This window comes from Amphibalanus amphitrite, unplaced genomic scaffold, assembly GCF_019059575.1.
Source record: "Amphibalanus amphitrite isolate SeventyFive unplaced genomic scaffold, NRLGWU_Aamphi_draft 001268F_arrow, whole genome shotgun sequence".
NCBI lineage: Eukaryota > Metazoa > Arthropoda > Thecostraca > Balanomorpha > Balanidae > Amphibalanus > Amphibalanus amphitrite.
The window spans coordinates 50,799-68,354 of record NW_024882761.1 but is presented as its reverse complement, the minus strand read 5'-3'; the positions used below and the strand labels follow the sequence as shown (position 1 = coordinate 68,354).

Sequence of the window (17,556 nt, the reverse complement as noted above, 5' to 3'; positions counted from 1 at the left end):
ATGAAATTCCAGTTCGTCATTTATTGCCACTGAAGTGGCCTTGCTTTAGCCTGGCATCATGCACTAGCCTTGGACCGTTTGCATCGTCTCAGTTGTCTGCTGAAAAACCCTCAGCCCATTCATCGCCCTTAGCTATCTAACCTTGGCATTTGTTCCGGGCAGTGGCGGCTCCCCGATATCTCCCGATCACAGTTAGGGCAAGCCGCGACCATATTTGCTATGTGCTGCATTCTCTTCGACCTTTGATTTTCGGCTGATGCTACGTGTCCAACATGCTTCTCTCCGCCACTATCCCTCCATGCTTCCACGACGTCTGATAAAGTCTCGACTCCGCACAACCCATCATAACATGCGTCGCCATGCGCGCCTGTGTGTCGCTACCCTCGTCTCTACCGCTTCTGCCGTCTGTCAAGCGTCCTTCCGGGCGCTGGTCTATCGCGCGCTCGTGTCCAGTACGACGTCGGACCCGGGCCTGGAATCGCCTCTGCGGCCGCCGCACTCCGCTTATGGAGACTCGAGTCAGACGTAAACAGCGAGCACTGAGCAGTCCGACCTGTGGTTGCAGTAGTACTGCATCGCTCTCGTGGACGACGGTATTGCTGTGGTGTCTTTTGGTGGTGTTGCGGTTATCAGACACTTTGTGCGAATAAGGGTGTGTGTGTGTTAGGTGCCTTGATACGATGAGGAGTGAGTGATGCGAGTCTTGCGTGTTCGTGTGCGGTTCTAGCTGGTCACAGAACGGATGGCTCTTTGCTTATGCAAAGGATTGTGAAGCGCTTGAGATCGACGCATAGCGTAATCTGCTGGGTATGAGCTGATATCCAAAAGTGATCGTGATTCGTGCATCGTCCGTGAGCTCGCATTGGAAGAACTTTTGCAGCGTGTAGTGGGCGGCGCCGCATCGAGCAAGTGTGGAAGCGAGTCTGGCGAGTTGTGAGACCTGTGCGATCTGATCTTAACTTTTTCCACTTCAGTGAACCGAGCCCAGGCTCTGTCCGTGGCTAGCATTGCTCCCCTAAACCATTCCTGCTTGTGCCCTCACACAGTTAGGATTCCTGTTCAATGTTGTTAGAACACTGAACTGTAATCAGGGCATTGCTGCGTCATCCTCGAGTCGATGGTAGCGATAATGGCAAGACGGCGGCAGTGGCAGTGGCATTAATAGCAGGATCGGCAGCGCAGTTGGATTTTGATTCATCTTTCCGATTTTCTCGATTCTGATACGGCTAGGCCTACGTATGCATTGACGAAGTTATGCATCGGTTTATGTGTTTACACATGTCTGTGTTACATTAGCTTCTGATTCATTCACGTAGTTTTGTCTGTGGTGATTGTCTATATTTATTGGACATTTTGATATAGCATTCCCAATGCATCCAGAATGATTAAGAATAGACGGAAGTTATTCAAATGGTCCACTACATTTTTCCCTGTGGTCCTTTCCATTCGATTATGTGATTATATTATATGATTATGATTATCATATGATTTTGAATATTAACTGGCTCTTCCTCTTTGACAAATTGCCATCATTCATCTGTTTTTGTTTTTGAATTCTAAGCTGTTTCAAGCCTCACTGACTGAACATATATGACGTGGTTGACATGTAACTTGTCACTTACAGAATTGAGGATGGTTACAGTGTTTGTGATGCTATAAGACCTCATTCAGGTATGGAAGCGTAGCTGCCGCTCCAGCATGAAGCAAACTTTTCAATGTGGTGGGTGGTGACGAGATGTTTAATTTCCAGTCGCGTTTCATGCGACTGGGATAATCATTTATTTTTCTTAGGGCGACCTACCTATCTGCCGTCATTCTCAGGAAGGTCCCTCAATTGACTGTCGGTGCCTGCAGCATTATAAATGGCCTATACATTGGGAGGAAATTGATCATTGGACCCAGTCTGCCGTCTGGTCTGGTCATTTTCAGCTGAGCAGTGCCATCCATCTCGCCTTTCTCCATCAACTTCTCTCGGCGTTGCGTTCCCTGTCAGCGTTCGCCCAATCATTTTCGATAGAGATCTCCATTCCGCGAAGGTCATCGTATCCCTGTTCTTGGCACCGGTCCATATTGGTAAGAGAGGAACCACATGTGAGGCCGATAAGGTGTTTCAATTTCCATATATATCCGGGCTTCGGACTAGTCACGGTCACATTAAACGCATGGCGTTGTTCTTGTACAGATGGTCGCTCCAGCTGTATTGTTCCAGTGCACATGTCTTGCCAATGAGGATGTCTTCAGGGATGCTTACTAGCTCCATTTTTCTCTTTCTCCAGCGGGTTGGTGAGTGACCTTGACTTTGGCGTCCTGCCGCCCGTCAACTCTGCACAGTTCATGGATGTTGCACGCTGCACAATGCACATGCAGAGTGCACGGTGCATCATCGATCGATGACGTCATCCATGGCGGCGGCAGTGGTGCTGACGTCATCGCCGGAACGAGACATGGACGGGTATGCTTAGCGTGCTCTTTGATTTACGATTGGGCAAAGCGAATCAATCACTGTGAAGTCCTTTCAAGTTGTCATAAAACTATGGCAAGTGAGTTGAACCAAGGATATGCAGGCTCTCCTCATGGACACTCCCCGTACCTCCTGACGAAGCCAACGTGCTCTGGTGACTCACTTATGCTCCACCCTTCGAACACCCTATCCGGCTTAGATCAGCGCGTGGGAGTTCATGATTCATATCGAGGTGACTGGTCAAGCGCGGGTCCATTGTAGGCTTCTCGGTTGTCTAGCTGCTCGCAACCTGGCCAGACCCTCTACACCGTGTAGTTGCTTAGACTGCAAGTTACGGCAAAAAGTGGCTATGGCAGGAATACTGATCATTTCCATAATAGGATCGCCAAATGATGCATATTGCATACCGGTACCAGCCGTTTCGTGTAAGAATGCTGTATCTTGAAGTCCTTTGATTTTTCTCTATGAAGATTTTTGCCTGAGGGTAAATAGAGTTCGACATTGCGACGAGACTGACTGTCTGCCAGCTATAAATTGTCTGCACCATCGAACAGTGTCCGGATCACGCGACACCATTTGTATAAGTCTAGCTGCGGGTATTGGGTGCGACATTTTCCAACTCTGCTGCAGTCATATCGTGCACGGTCGTGCTGCATGTTGGAATGTTTCTAGACACTGTGGCGAAAATTTCCCGAAGTCTGCGGAGCGACACGGTCAGACCGCACACGATGTGTCCTCATTGCAAGTGTACTGTCTGGCGTCTTTTGACGTAGACGTTTGATAAGTGGACGGTGCCGTGTATTCTGCTCTATAAGAAAACAATTGACATTAACACATGCAGTGACAGTTTTCTGTTCTGCCACTGCATATTCTGGTTGAATGAGCGTTTTAGTATTTTTGTTCCCTTATCAGCTGTCGTTACATTTTCAATGCTACGCCACTGTCGTCAGTTTGACATTCAAGGGTTGTTATATTTGACTTTTTTTGCGTTCAACAAACGCTACTGAGCATGTATTTTTCCCTCCACTCCAAAATTTGTCTACATATCAGTGCCACATTCACGTCCAATATCCATATCGACAGGCACGGAGAACTCATAGTGTATTGCTGTGGTCAATCATTTCATTCAGTCAAACACCATTCATCTACAGAGCTAACCCTAGTTCGATACAAAGGAATCCTTTTGACAATCGACATATTCTTTAATGCTTATATGGCTTCCGCAGTTTATAAGAATTTTTCCAAAGCTCTCTGATCCTGCCATCGAAATTTTCCATCGTTTTTACGGTTTCTGTCTTTCAAAGCCAGTGGCCGTAATCTACAGCTGTCTTTTTTTGTAATATTTTCTGCTGAACTGTTGAAAAAGGCATATATATTTACGTTTCGGCATCTGCCTGATTGCCTCTCGCGTTGCGTCCAGCCTGAAGAAAACGCCATCGACAAGCAACCGACCAATATCATCCTGCCTCACATCTCTAGCCAATCAGCATACGTCTTGGCGCGACCTTGACCAGCAGCGCGTGCGACCCTGACATAGGTGGCGCCATGTTCGCACACGTGGCCTCGGCGGCGGCAGATTTGGCGCCAAAATCGCCGGTATCGCCCAAGCAACCATCGCCAAAGGAGGCGCCCAACTATAATCCGAGCGGAGAGTTTGCAGCGCGCTACGACGTCGGAGCCGTCATCGGAAAGTAAGCATCGCTGCAACCTGATAACTGAAACACCGCAAAAAGGCTTTTGTGTTTGTCTCAAATTAAGTATGACAAACTATTTTGTAAATGAATTCATTAAATCATAAATAAATGTACTGAACAATTCATTTAGCTGATACTATCACCATACTTCATACAATTATTCGTTGCATGACTTTTTGTGATGATTTAGTTGTATTAAATCATAAATGAGAGCTATATCACACGCAATTCTGAAGAAATATGTATCTAGCCTAACTAAAAACTTCCCTAGTTAATGAGTGAACACACATTTATGCTCAGGCATGCATTTTAAGTCGGCTAGTGCATCAAGTTTACAACCGGAGCCACGTACTCCATCTTCCCCACTCTAGGTACTGCAACAGCACGTGTCCGGCACCTCTTGTCGGCCGAGCCTTGCACACGAGCAACGCCATACTGTGGAAACGCTAGAGATAATTATGGTGGCGGGGGTGATATAATTGCGGGCCGCCCGAGCCTCCCCGGTCCCCCTTCCACTCCACGGCTGCCTCAGGTCGCCAGTGACGTCACTGCACGGTTTAGTGACGTCACTGGTGATTTATGTGGGTACGGGACGGACATGTGGCGGCCGTTACAGTTTATTTCGTATGATTTAGGATGTTAGCGTGATCAGTTGATGGCTTGATACACGAATGCACCCATTTCTGTCCATAGAAGAATGCAAACTTTTTCAAGAGAGACACAGTCACTCCCGTATATCTTTATTGGAATCCGTTATATAAACTGTTCTAGTTTGACCAAATTACGAAACACAACGTCTGCGTTTCTTGGAACAATTTCTCAACATCCTGTGCGCTGGCTGGTATGATAAACGTGCTGAAGCCCTCCTATCGCCATGTGCCTGCCACTCCCAAACCTCCACGCTCCTGGAATCCCGAGACCGCTGTCAAACTCTGTGACGACATATCCGGCGGAGCTCTGTGTGGGAGCGACGTGAAGTGGCGCGATGGAGAACTCCCGGATGGTGTTCACTTGGTGCCGGAGAGTTTGTTCGTAGGGACGATTTGTGTAGATGATGCAGGGATTCACCGCTGGGCTTCCTTTGAGGAATCTCCGCAGCCCGGAATGAGCGAATGAATGATATGAAAGCTTGATGTTTTGTATGTTTGCTTTCTTCATCTAAGCACAGCGATTAGTTTACACTCTCATACACGCTCACTTAATTTCAATTCTCCATCATAAATTATATGCCAGATGCATTTTACAGGCAGCGGTGAGCGGTTCAACTGTCAAAATTTCAGCGCACCGGTGAGGTCCTCTTCTGAACGCTCCCATCAGCCTGTACCACCCGGCCCGAACAACTGTGCCACCCGGTCCGAACACCTGTGCCACATGTGAACCCCTACCCCTAGCGGTCCCCTCTTCCACTAGATCATATCGCCTCCATTTCCGCGCTGTTTTGGTTCCCAGTTCCGCTACCGCCTGGGTTTCCTGCGGATTGTTAATTGTTCAATTAGTCCAACGCTTTGTCTCATTTTAGCGCGTTTGATATCTCAATTGTTTTTCTTTCACTGTGGTTTATTCATTATTGTAACACGCACTGTTCGATTGATAAGAGGAGGATTGATACGATTGATGAGAGCGTACTAAAGAATAGACGCCCTGTTTTATCATTGTCAAAATGACAGATATGTCCATTTTTTTGTTAGCTGGCATGATGGGGTCGATGAGGTCGGAAGTTATAGTGAAGCTCTAAATTCAGTTCAGAGCCTGTGGGCGTTTTGACTTCATTCGGGATTTATTTCTGACTGTTGCAGATCCAGGCCTCCGTAGCACATCTGACTATGTTGGAACCCCTTCCCTTCTAGCTTATCTGGCTATTGCAGAGCCTGGCTTCTTATGTAGCACATATGACTTAGCTCGAGCCCAACCCCTCCTGACACATGTGATTATTGCAGCCGTAGCCTGTTATATGTAGCACATCTGACTATGTCGAACCCAGCCCCTTCTAGCACATCTGGCTATTGCAGAGCTTTTGCTCCTCTAAGGCTTATCTAACTATGTTTGAACTTTGAACCCAGCCCCTTCTGTAGCACATCTGGTAGCTGTCAATGTGACAAACAACAGGACACCTGGCTGTCTCGCATCAGGTCCCTAGTATCGGTCCCTGTTGTGTTTATTTTTGGGTGTTTGGTCATGGAATGTGCATTTTACAGATCTGTTTCACTGGCTACATAATAAGGTGGATGCTTTGGTCGGGGGCTTAACCCGCGCACCGACGGGGGTCTGCGCCAACTTAGTACCGACGGGGGGGGGGGGGCGGATGACCGCCCCCCCCTGAGATCTCGAGAACGAAGCAAGATAGCGACAAGCGGTAAACGGCATCGGATACGCACGGTCAAGATCTACAATTTTTACAAAGGTCATTTTCAGGTCAGGTCAAAGATGACGTCACAGGGGTCGAAAAAGTCAAAATGGCGGCGCTGAATATGGAGAGAGTTTTTCTCGAATAACTTTCGAATTAGTCAAGATAGGAACAAACTAAGGGCATCATCGTGATCCTCTCGTCAATCCGCATCGAATGATATATATGTTGACCTCGAAAGGTCAAGGTCAAAGGTTGACCTCAGGTCACGTGACCTCGAGGTCATCATGTATATCATTCGATGCGTCTTGACGAGCTGAACACAATGAGACCATCCACGCGTCTGTATCTTGTTCCTGTACGGAGTTATTGGCCAAAAACCTTTGGTGACCTTTGATGACGTCACATGACCTCACAGCTGCCCAACAGCAAAACAGACCTCAAGGTAGTGAAGGTTGATCGTATATGAAGTCATGTATGGTATATGGGGCCATTCCGACCCGTTTTAGTGGTAAAAACAGGGAGTTGATTTTTCCCCCATTGACTTATAATGGGGAGGTCGCGAAATTGACCTGACCTTAGGTCACCGATATCAAAATTCCGAGATATACAAATTGTAGCTACTAATGACCTAATAACATCCTGCGACTTTCAAAGGCCTCCGACATCTACTGTAGCTCTGGCACGGTGACAAAGTTGCAAAAAAGTGACTTGAGGTTGGGTCATTCAAAGTGACCTGGTGACCTGACCTTGAAAGGTAGGAGGTTCAAACTTGCACACCATGTGTAAAATTGATAAGGGAATAGTCATACCAAATTTCGCGGCGCGTAGCGCCGCGGTTTTCCCGCTATTCGCGAAAAACCTCAGGGGGGGGGGGGGCGGATATCCGCCCCCCCCCGTCGGTGCGCGGGTTAAGTTATGAGCTCGTCTCTGAAAATTGGTGGTAAAATCAGCTGCGCTTGTTTTACGATGAAAAGTTGGTAAAACTTGTCTACACCTATGGACATTAAACACTTTTTCAGTACAAGCTATCGTATTCATCGGTAGTGAAATGCTATGGCCACAACTAAGCATTCTCGTCGCGTGAATGAACCGTTACGTCGCCTTTTTCTATAGTACCTACCGTCAGTTTTTCACGAGGTCTAGTTTCCAACCACGTGACAAGCGCATCCATCACTGCTGCCAGCACGTAACCTGGCTCAACCGCTCAGCGGTGGACCACGTGATCAGCCACGTGACGTCGCGGCTTGGTCTGATCGAGTCACGTTGTTACTGGAAAATTAGTCTTGGCTAACTGTGAGCTAGGAGGCATCGTTACCTACCTTTATTATCTAAGACGCACGCACTTTGTCGGAGGCTATGTAAGTTTTCTTACAACTCTGGCGGACTATTTTGACACGCGGAGGAGCCTCTCGGCTATTTTTGTGTCTGTTTTGCGGCGCTCCAGCTTATTTCGGCTTCTTGGCGTGAACCGGTTTTGTCCGGCAGTGGTAAGAATCAGCAGTCACGCCTCACGAAGATGGTAGATCGGATATGAAACGCTGTGGACTGGTATCACACACGAAATGCAAGCTGTACTTTTTTGAAAATGTTATGGGTATGGTGTAAATATGAAAGAAGACGTCAATTATCATATGCTGTAAATATGAAAGAGCTCCATCTTTTTCTCTTATTTATTGTGGTAACGTTTGAGTGTCAAATATCCTTTGTCTTTTTTCCTACCCAACTGCTTCATCCACCAAAAGTGACAACATTGTATTGCTTGGCGTCCGAGCAAACAAGTTACGGGTCACAAGCAAAGCAAACCCATGTTGGAACAGATGCTAGTTTTGCATGTCGCTGTGTACAAATTCCGTATGCACCGCACGTGTTGACCCATGAAAGTATGCTATTCACTTGCGACGTATATTGTTTACTCGATGTGGCTCAAAGATTTCTTGGAAAGATTGAGGAAGGCGGCAAGCTATGTGGATTGGTGATGCACTCCGAACTGAACCGAAAATAATGCATTATGGGTTTTTTAATGACTGATTCTCCAGGGCTATGATAGTTACATAGGGGCATCTGGCATCCTAGAGCCCGTCTTTTGAATCTAGTAACGAATCTTCTCCATGCGCCGCCACCATTGAGCAAGATGGCCATTTCTGTGATCCCTATCCAGTAATGTGCCTCGCAGCGGAGTCTTTCAGCGCGCTTCAGTCGTGTCCCGATAAGGGGCTGGCGGATACCCGATAGCACACATACTTGAGACACATCGCGACGACACATTCCGTCCTCAAGGTGCATCAGATCAGCGATGACATAAGCTCATGGCGCTACACGTGTATCTGTGTTCACTTGTGGCCGGGCGGGGAGGGGGGGGGGGGGTTAACGCGCCATTTTCCCTTCCGCATCGTCCGAACTAGTGCAATATCGACGTTTTATTCGCAGAGAAAGAAAACTTAGCGAAATTTTGCATTCAATTGCTTTCAATTGCTTTCAATTGCAGGACGAATAAAAAGAAAGCAAAATATCTAGTTTTGAAATTTAAGTCGCTACACTCCCGTCACGCTAGTCGCTACTCGCTACATTCCCGTTGGTGTAAATTGATAGCATCGGCGTAATGGCATTGTTTATGGTATGACGTAACTCCAGGAGGCGTGCTCGCGGCTACATTGCCATCGCATGCGAGTGACTCGCTGGGCTGGTCTGAAATGCTCTCGGTTTTTCGTGTCTGTGATTTACAGACCTAGTCTGTGATTTTCTATAGGCCATGACATCACCCCACACGACAAATGTATCGCCGTGAGGGTGCAGTCGATTGCAGTCTCCCAGACATGGCCACCTCTGTTATCTATTGACCCTCAGACGCCCACGTGTTTGCAGTTGCCTCCCGTCAATCGCTTTTACGGTCAGTAAACGTAGCCACGCCTTGCAGTGACTCGTATTCCACCGCTGTGGGGCTTCTTTGCACTGCCTTTCTCCTCCCGTGATTTGCGATATCTTGTTGGGACCATCGGGAGCATTGGATCTCCGCTGGTGCAGCTGTGCTAACCTCTCTCGTACGTGTTTGGTGGTGGAGTAAACATAACCCATTCACGGCGCTGCGGGGCGAAATCTGTTTAGAGAAACGGCAACGCGGCGGGCATCCTTGGCGGGATTGGTTGACGAGATGGCGACACTGTTGACTTCCGGTTATTAGTTCTGCAATCGGAACTGCGACTGTGGTCTTCGGAGCTCGATCGGAACGTAATGGAACTCCTAGACAATGCTGTCAAATATCGTGCTAATATGCCGTATGTCCGCTGTATTTCAGCTGAAGGCTGGCTAATTTAGTGCTTGTACAGCCTATGGACCTCATGGTTTTCATGACCAGCTTGTTACGTCCTACCTTATTTGCTATAATATGATAGACCAGTTTGCAGTTGATTTATGTTCCGGCGCCCTGCGCTGTCCCTGCCAATGACCACCTGGAAGACGCCGTCTGGCTGCAGTAGCAGTGTAACGGGTGACGTCCACACTCAGCTTATCAACGGCTTATGGGCGCGACTCGGCGGCGCGGTCTCAACGCACGCCATAGGCCCATGGAGTGGCCACATTCAGTCACGCGACGACGCGCTGCCGTGTTTTGTGGATAAACCGGGATTGACTTACGTTTTCCACAGAAAGGACAACCTTCCGCGTACACTTGGCCGTATTTTGTCAGCCCAGCTCAGCCCAACGCAGCTCCTGGCAGTTTGATCCATACTAAACCATCCCATGCCAGCCCAACCCAACTCGACCAAACCGTACGTAGCCCTTCCCCACCCGTATCAAAGCAGGCGGCACGCCTCTGTCGTCTCCGAACAAACAGTCGGGGCGAACATTACCATTACGTCAGCCAAGGCCAGTGGTCCGGTTTGCAGACAGGCGATAAACCGGTCCAGTGTCTGAGATGATACTTCTTGCATTGTGTTCTTCGTACCCGGGACCGTTTTTGCATATCAGGGTATGAATTGCAAATCGGGGAATTACCTATGTGACTCGAAGATGCTTTTTCCGTGCAGTGGTTGGAAATTGGAGTATTTGTAGTTTTTATATACAGTCTTTCGGCTTTGAAAAACATCGCGCAAACATTGATCCTAGCAAGATGCTCTGTGGCATTTCCCCTTTGTGAACGTTGGCGGAACCACCGTCACTACCCTGAAGCAGCGTGCGGCTCGCTGCTGAAGCGCTGGGAACGCAGCTTCACCAAGTACGGGGGTTAGACATTTCGTGATGTGTTGCAACTGCGGGATGTGCCGTTTCCTGGCCGTGGGCGCTCACTCTCGCTTTCGCTTCCTTTGACGTCTGTGGGTTAGTTGCTAGGTCACGCTGGGAGTACTTCTTTCGCCATTATCAACGAAGTAGCAACATCCTGGTGGTTGTTAATTGCGTAGAACAACGCATATGGTGCACACTGCTTTAGCTGTGCCATTCAGACTGGAGTTAACGTTATTTTTATTGCATGCTATGCAGAACACACACTATTCACCTTCTACTTGCGTAGAACAGTTGATTCATCTTTATGACAACGGCCTGTACCTGCGTAGAGAAGTTGATTAAGCTTCATGACATTTGCCTGCGCCACGACCTAATGCGGTACTTGAGCAACTAGCTCATGCCGCGCGCTCCTACCCCCTCCATTGTATTCTGCACGGTGTCAGATGGCAGTTGAACGATCCAGCGCCTCGCGAACGGTCACGAATAGACGTCTAACGGTCACGAACTGTCAGATCGTGACCCTATCTCGTGACGGCTGTCAAATGCACCGGGTCCGGATTTCTATTCAACTTCCGGAAGTGTCAATGGGACAATGGATGTTGTGGGGTCCGAACCCTCGAGATGAATATCTTGGGTGTTATCGACATTCTCGAGCTTATTAATTATGCGAGTTTCCATCTCACATCCACCAAACTCTCAGTAAACTCACAACGATGCTCTGTCAAGCTGATACCTAAGTTCCAACCGAATTATGGTGGAATTTCCATAATGCCCACTAAATTCCCACTGAACGTACACCTAGCTTCCATCAAACTAACACCAATTTGCAACCGATTCTCTAACAAACGTAACCAAGCTGCCACCATATTCCTTCCAAACTCTAACCGAACACATACCGGGTGGCCCAGAAAAAACGTTCCGAACTTTGGAGGCCTATATATCAAATTCGAGTGCAAATAACGAGACAAAATTTTCAGCAAGTTTGCGTCATTTCTTTGCGCATTGGTATGCTAAATTATAACACTATACCATCATTTTCAAGCTGGCAATCTTGAGTTGAATTAAGCAAGACGTTTTTGCTTTTTTTGCCGATGTCAAACGATAGTGATGATTGGGTTAGACGCCCCATGTTATAAAAAAGAATAGAAAAATAGAGCATGTGAATGAAACCAACACGTATGTTCTTATTTTAAATATTTGTGTCTCACTTATGTGCCAAATATTCAAATACTGAGCCAAAATGGTGATCATGGATGCCATTCGTTTTAACACCAAATCATGATTCGTGGCACGGTGCATGGATTACTGCTGATTACCCTCCTTTCAGTAGATCAAACAGTAAATCGACCGGATAAGGAAAACAAACTAAAACAGACTAGTTCCTGTGCCAGAAGACCACATAACATTTTATGAAAAAACAACATTGCCAGCAGATGACAAAAAAAAAGAAAGCTGGTTGAAAAGCTACCTTTTCCCAGGAATGTCAGCCAGGAAAGCATTTGAGCCACAAGATGGTTAGAAAACTGGAAACTTCTTCCGATGCCACTGGCACAGAGCCATCGTGGTTGCCTGATGGAATGTGTCATCCTGAGACCCGAACCATCAATGAGACTAGCTGCCAGTAGCAGCCATGGCTCTAGGCCGTGGTGCCGAGGGTTGAAAGTGACCTGTTCACTCACATTTTTGAGTAAACATCGGAGCAAAAAAGTAATTTTTACGTAGCATGCTTGAAACACGAACCGTTTAAAAAGTAATTTACCGAACACCATGAAAATCACACCATTTACTGAAAATGTGTGCCGCATTGACTATTCGAAGTTTCAATGTTGTATCTTTATCACTTTCTGAGAAATATTGATTTAAAGTTGGGAACGTTTTTTTCTGGGCCACCCGGTATTAAACTCACATCACCTTTCCCATCGACACCATCATTCTTGGGCATGGTCCCCATTTGCGGTGGAAACCTATGGCGCAAACCGTCACGACCCGGGCCGGTGCCTGCTTGCCGTGATACCACTGATGTACGAGGCTGTTTGCTGGCGAACGATCACGGCTAGTTAATTTACTAGGTGAAACCGGCCGAGCGGAGTTATTGGTACGAGCTTGTTACGAGGCAGCCGCCAATGCAATAGCTTTTGCAGTGTGCACCGTCGGCTGCTTTGAAGTTGATATTGAATTGATATTTGATCGAAGATGATGGGTGGTTAGTTCGCGGTGTTTTGGATGATAGGGAGGAAGGAAGCATGGGAGTGGTGGGTGGAGGGCGGCTGGGAAACGGCTGGGATTTGAACCCGGGACCTTGGAGCGGTAATGGTGATAAGGTGTTTGGTGTTTATGTGATGACCAGGCGACGATCGTGAAACATGATGTGCCGCTGGCGAAGGATGAAAAGTGGCATGACAACTAGCCAATGGCAAACATTGTTCTTTGCCATTATTGCCAAAGTGGCACTGTAAATAACAGCAGAGCCTAGCGATGGCAGAACATGACGTCTGCTTCAGTGGCTGCATGCTTGTCTCCACCAGTTTTGGAACCACATGAGATTCGTGGTGTCCATTTGCTGGAGATTTATGACCGCCCATTTTCTCCGGTAACTTTTTCAGTTTACTCATTATCACCCAGCCTCTTTCTACAGACTTTATAAAAGTTACCACAATGCCAATTATCATTACCCCAGAATGGCGGCCTTAGCATGTTTGAAACATCAGTGGTAAGCCCTGTTTGATGCATTTCTATCGCATCAATCGCAGAATACGGTAGTCATGCATTTTGACCACCATCAACCGGGCACTTGCCAGTGCAGGCCTTCCTGGCACCTGTAGTCAATCCTCAGACAAGCCGTCTTCCTGTTATTACCCCGAACGCCATTTCTGTCGAGTCTTTGATGGGTTATCTCCAATCCATGACACGTATTGCAGTGTCGTCCTCCCCATTAGTGGTTGGCGGCGCCCGACACTCACATAGTGTGTCGGCTTTGGAAGTAAGCCTCTTCAAGTCTAACCTACGAGGGGCGTTCAAAAAGTTCTCGGCCCGACCATGAAGGAGCAGAGATACGACGTCGACTCATAAGACCAAAAATGTTCATTTAGTCAAATAACCAGCGTTAAGACAAAAATATTTCGCGCAGCGCTTCGCGAGAGGCCCCTGGGTCTCCATAGCCAAGTGGGTTTTGGACGCATCTGGCACGTCCAAGACGGCTGCTTTAGTCTCCTTGCTGTCAGCGAAGTTGCCACTGCTAAGCAATTTCCTTATGTTGGGGAAGAGGTGGCAACCTTAGGGTGCAAGGTACGAAGAAAAAAGTGGCTGTGACAACAACTCGAAGCCACAGCTCACTGCTTCGCTGATCGTCACCCTGCTCATGTGTGCTGGTGCGTGGTCCTGGATCAGGCGCACACTTTTAGTCAGCTTCCCTAGTCTCTCCTTGATATCTGCTGCTCGCTACTGTTATCGAAGGGAGGTGTAGCATTCATCATTAATTGTGCGCCCCTGTTTTAGAAAGTTAACGAGCAGAGCCCCGCCATCATCCAAAAATGCAACCCGTGTCACCTTGCCGTCTGACTTTAACACGTCGCACACATTTGGTGGCCTTTACTCAGTGTGCTTCCACTTGTGCAACTCGGTCACGTCCTGAGGGTCAATGTGTGACACCCACAATCCCTCCACGGTAACAAGTATTTCAATGAACTCTTTTGGATCTTCGATATAGGGGCCAAAATTTTCGCGTTACGCCTCCTTTCGAGTTTGCCTTTCCTCTGCAGTCAGCAAACGGGGGATGCATCTTGCAGAGATCTTAAACATATTAATACTCTGTCTAAGAATGGCTTTGAGGAACCTGATAGACAACTCCGCTTCTGCTGCATTGTTTCAGACCAGAACATTTGTCATTTTTCACAAAGAAGTGCTTATTTTTCATATTTTCTTAAGTCAATGCTGTTGATGGCTGGCCACTGCGGGGGTGACCATTAATGATCTGTTGACCAAAATTGAACAGTGATGCCCACTTTTTGACGCTACTGTAAGAAAGACAAACCTCAACATGTGTTGGCACTAGCTTTTCGTGAATAACCTTTGGTGCATTTTTCTGCAATACATGAACCAAATCACTGTTCTATTCTGGGCGTCACCCATTCTGACCGGGAATAGCAAACTATGTTACGATTAATTAGCAGCCTGTGCCAATCACAGGGCAGATTGGTTAATGGCTACGTAAGTGGCCATCCCAATAACACATCATTGAACATACCGCGTTGCAGGCCGAAATTCCAACTCCTTCATGGTTGGGCCGAGAACTTTTTGAACGCCCCTTGTAGAGTGAGGTCCGGCCTGGCTGATTTGGGGACGATGTTTGCATGTTTAGTTTGTCACGTCGTGGGAGTCTATGGATGTCTCCAACGAACGTTGATTTGATCAGTGATCTCATTTAATGTTGGTTGATTAGTGGCTCAGAATTAATCATGCTAACGTTAATCCGCGGTAACCTAGTATATTTGAATGTAGTTTCTTTGTGCAGATTGTGGCATTGGGCTTACAGCTGCTCACAGGCATTGGCGTATCAGAAAGGAGGTCTTGGACGCTTCAGGGGGGGGGGGATCTTGCCCTAAATAAGTTTCTTTAGATTAAAAAAAAACTTTTTGGACACGCGACTGTCATCAGCAGAATTGACCTATCTTCACTCGATACATGTGCTTTTAGTTGACCATTTTGTATTTTACTGGGGAAGTTTTACTATTACTTCCACTATACCGAGCCGGGAGACATTAGGAGACCAATACACGTACATTATGTATTTGCTAGCACACATTCGCACCGAAACACAGGAACGGGCGCTTTTATATTGAGCCATTTTCATCCGTATGCTCTTCACTTCTTCAGATACTTTGATTATTTTCCTCCGCGTTTCTGTATCTCGAACCAGCACAGTATCAGCTGTCTGTTTATTGATCACTACCGACCGTTGCCATAGCAACACACACTTGTACCTTGCACTGGGACCATCATTGAGCGCTCTGCGAAAGATGACACTGGATATTGATCTGGTAGGCGGCTCTAGCCGGCTGCCCTGGGGGCGCGTGCCGCTGTTTTTTTTTTCTGTCGTCTGCTCCGCTCCGGATGCGTGTCGCGAGCCTGGTGACACGCCTGACCGACTAGCCCCGGGGGTGGGTGGTATTTTTGCCGCGGGACAGGCTCGTTAGAGTGATATGAGCGCGGTGCAAGTGGGCTCTGCGCAGCGGGGTGTGGCGGATGTCGTCTGATGATGGCTTCTGATGGCGGCTGTCTGATGTCTGGTGGGGTCTGTCTGATGTCTGGTGGGGTCTGTCTGGTGACTGCAGGTTGATGTCTGGTGTCTGCTGTCCACTGTCTGATGGCTGAGTATGATGGTCATTGCCTGCGACTGCTGATGTCTTGGAGTGTGTAACTGTGCACTTCGTGTCATCTTTATCCACTGTTGTGTGCTGTTTACAGTGTCATGCATTTTTATCGGTTATTAGATAATTTGTTATGCCTGCTGTCTAGCAAATGTTGTCTTCATATGTGCTGTTTGTCGACTATTGTGTTCTGTTTGTTGTCTGTTGTCCACGAGTTGCCCTTTGCTGTGTTTTTGCCTATCGCTGTTTGCCATCTGTTGAATTATGTCTGGTTTGTGTATCAGCCTGCTGCCCGCTGGCCTACACCCAACAAATGCAATTGTCGGCCAAATGCAATTACCCATCCCCAAATTGCAATTAGCAGTGTCGCGCAGCGCAACAGCAAGTGCTAGGTTTGTGCTGTACGGCGTCCTTTTCGTAATTGACTTAGTTATGCTCACGTGGCTGGCCAGTTTTGTAGGTATGTGTTGGCGCTCATCCAATAAGGGAGGGGGCTGAGGAGTATTGGGTTATGTCACGTTTTTATTCTGGGCTGCGCCTTCAGGCGTAGCTACGGTGTTTTGTGTTACTCTTGTGTTAGCCTTCATGCTGGTGTGTGTTTTCACTAATCCTTCCGTTTACGATGCGACTGAAATAGCTTTGGGGTCGCGGCGAATCTCTAACGTTAGCGTGCAAACTACCACCCTGAACACACCTGCAATACCTAACTCAAACCAAACCAAATCAAACATCAATCAGCTGATCTCCGTCGGACCTGACCGTTATTCCTATCAATTGCCCGACCCTGCTTTTGGCACGGCCCATACTCCCACATTCCCACCTTCCCAATCGCACTCCCACACCACTCTGGCTCACTTTCTCCGTGTGAGCAGCTCCGCTCGCCCCCTGGCTAGCCGAGCTCGGGCCACGGGTCTCTCGGGACGGCCGGCCGCGCCGCTCCTCGCCTGCACTGCGCCACGGACGGCGCCGCCCTCAGACGCGTCACCTTTGACCTTTGCCGCCGGCGACGAGGCAGTCTGTGGCGGTGGTGGCGGCGGGCGGGCCCTCTCCTAGCCACGCTGGCAGCGCGCCCGGATGGACCCATGTGACCGACCTGGCCGGGCTCTTTTCGGACTATCTCGGCGCGACTTGAGGATTCCGTATAGTTTGACATGACTTAGGACATGCGTTACGTTGTAACATTTTACTGTAGGGTATGTATGTCGCGATTAAACACTACATACATAATTCGACAAGAGTCACGGCAGCACAGGATATTATACAGTGCCACGCAGTGCGCTACGACGGGACACAATATGATGCTACACGATAATAAGCTACATAGCCAACGAAACCACATGTGCACAGTAACCACTTAGGCCTACCCTTAGCTGTGAGAAATGCACCCTCAGCTGGCGGCTTCCGTGTTGGCTGTGAAAATAAACACGCATTTTCTCCCCACTCTGCAGTGCCGGTAGCGTATGCGGCGTG

General features: G+C 48.0%; 1 protein-coding gene across 1 annotated transcript in view; it reads left to right on the top strand.

Annotated features, from left to right (window-relative positions):
* Positions 1–545: 545 nt before the first annotated feature.
* LOC122371662 (calcium/calmodulin-dependent protein kinase type II alpha chain-like) overlaps positions 546–17,556 on the top strand; it is a gene marked incomplete at its 3' end in the record, with an annotated part of 66,990 nt that continues 49,979 nt past the window's right edge. Inside the window, exons 1-2 of the mRNA XM_043348124.1 lie at positions 546–593; positions 3,688–4,152. Coding sequence (XP_043204059.1) covers positions 4,007–4,152 — 146 coding nt within the window. The remainder of the gene's footprint in view (positions 594–3,687; positions 4,153–17,556) is intronic.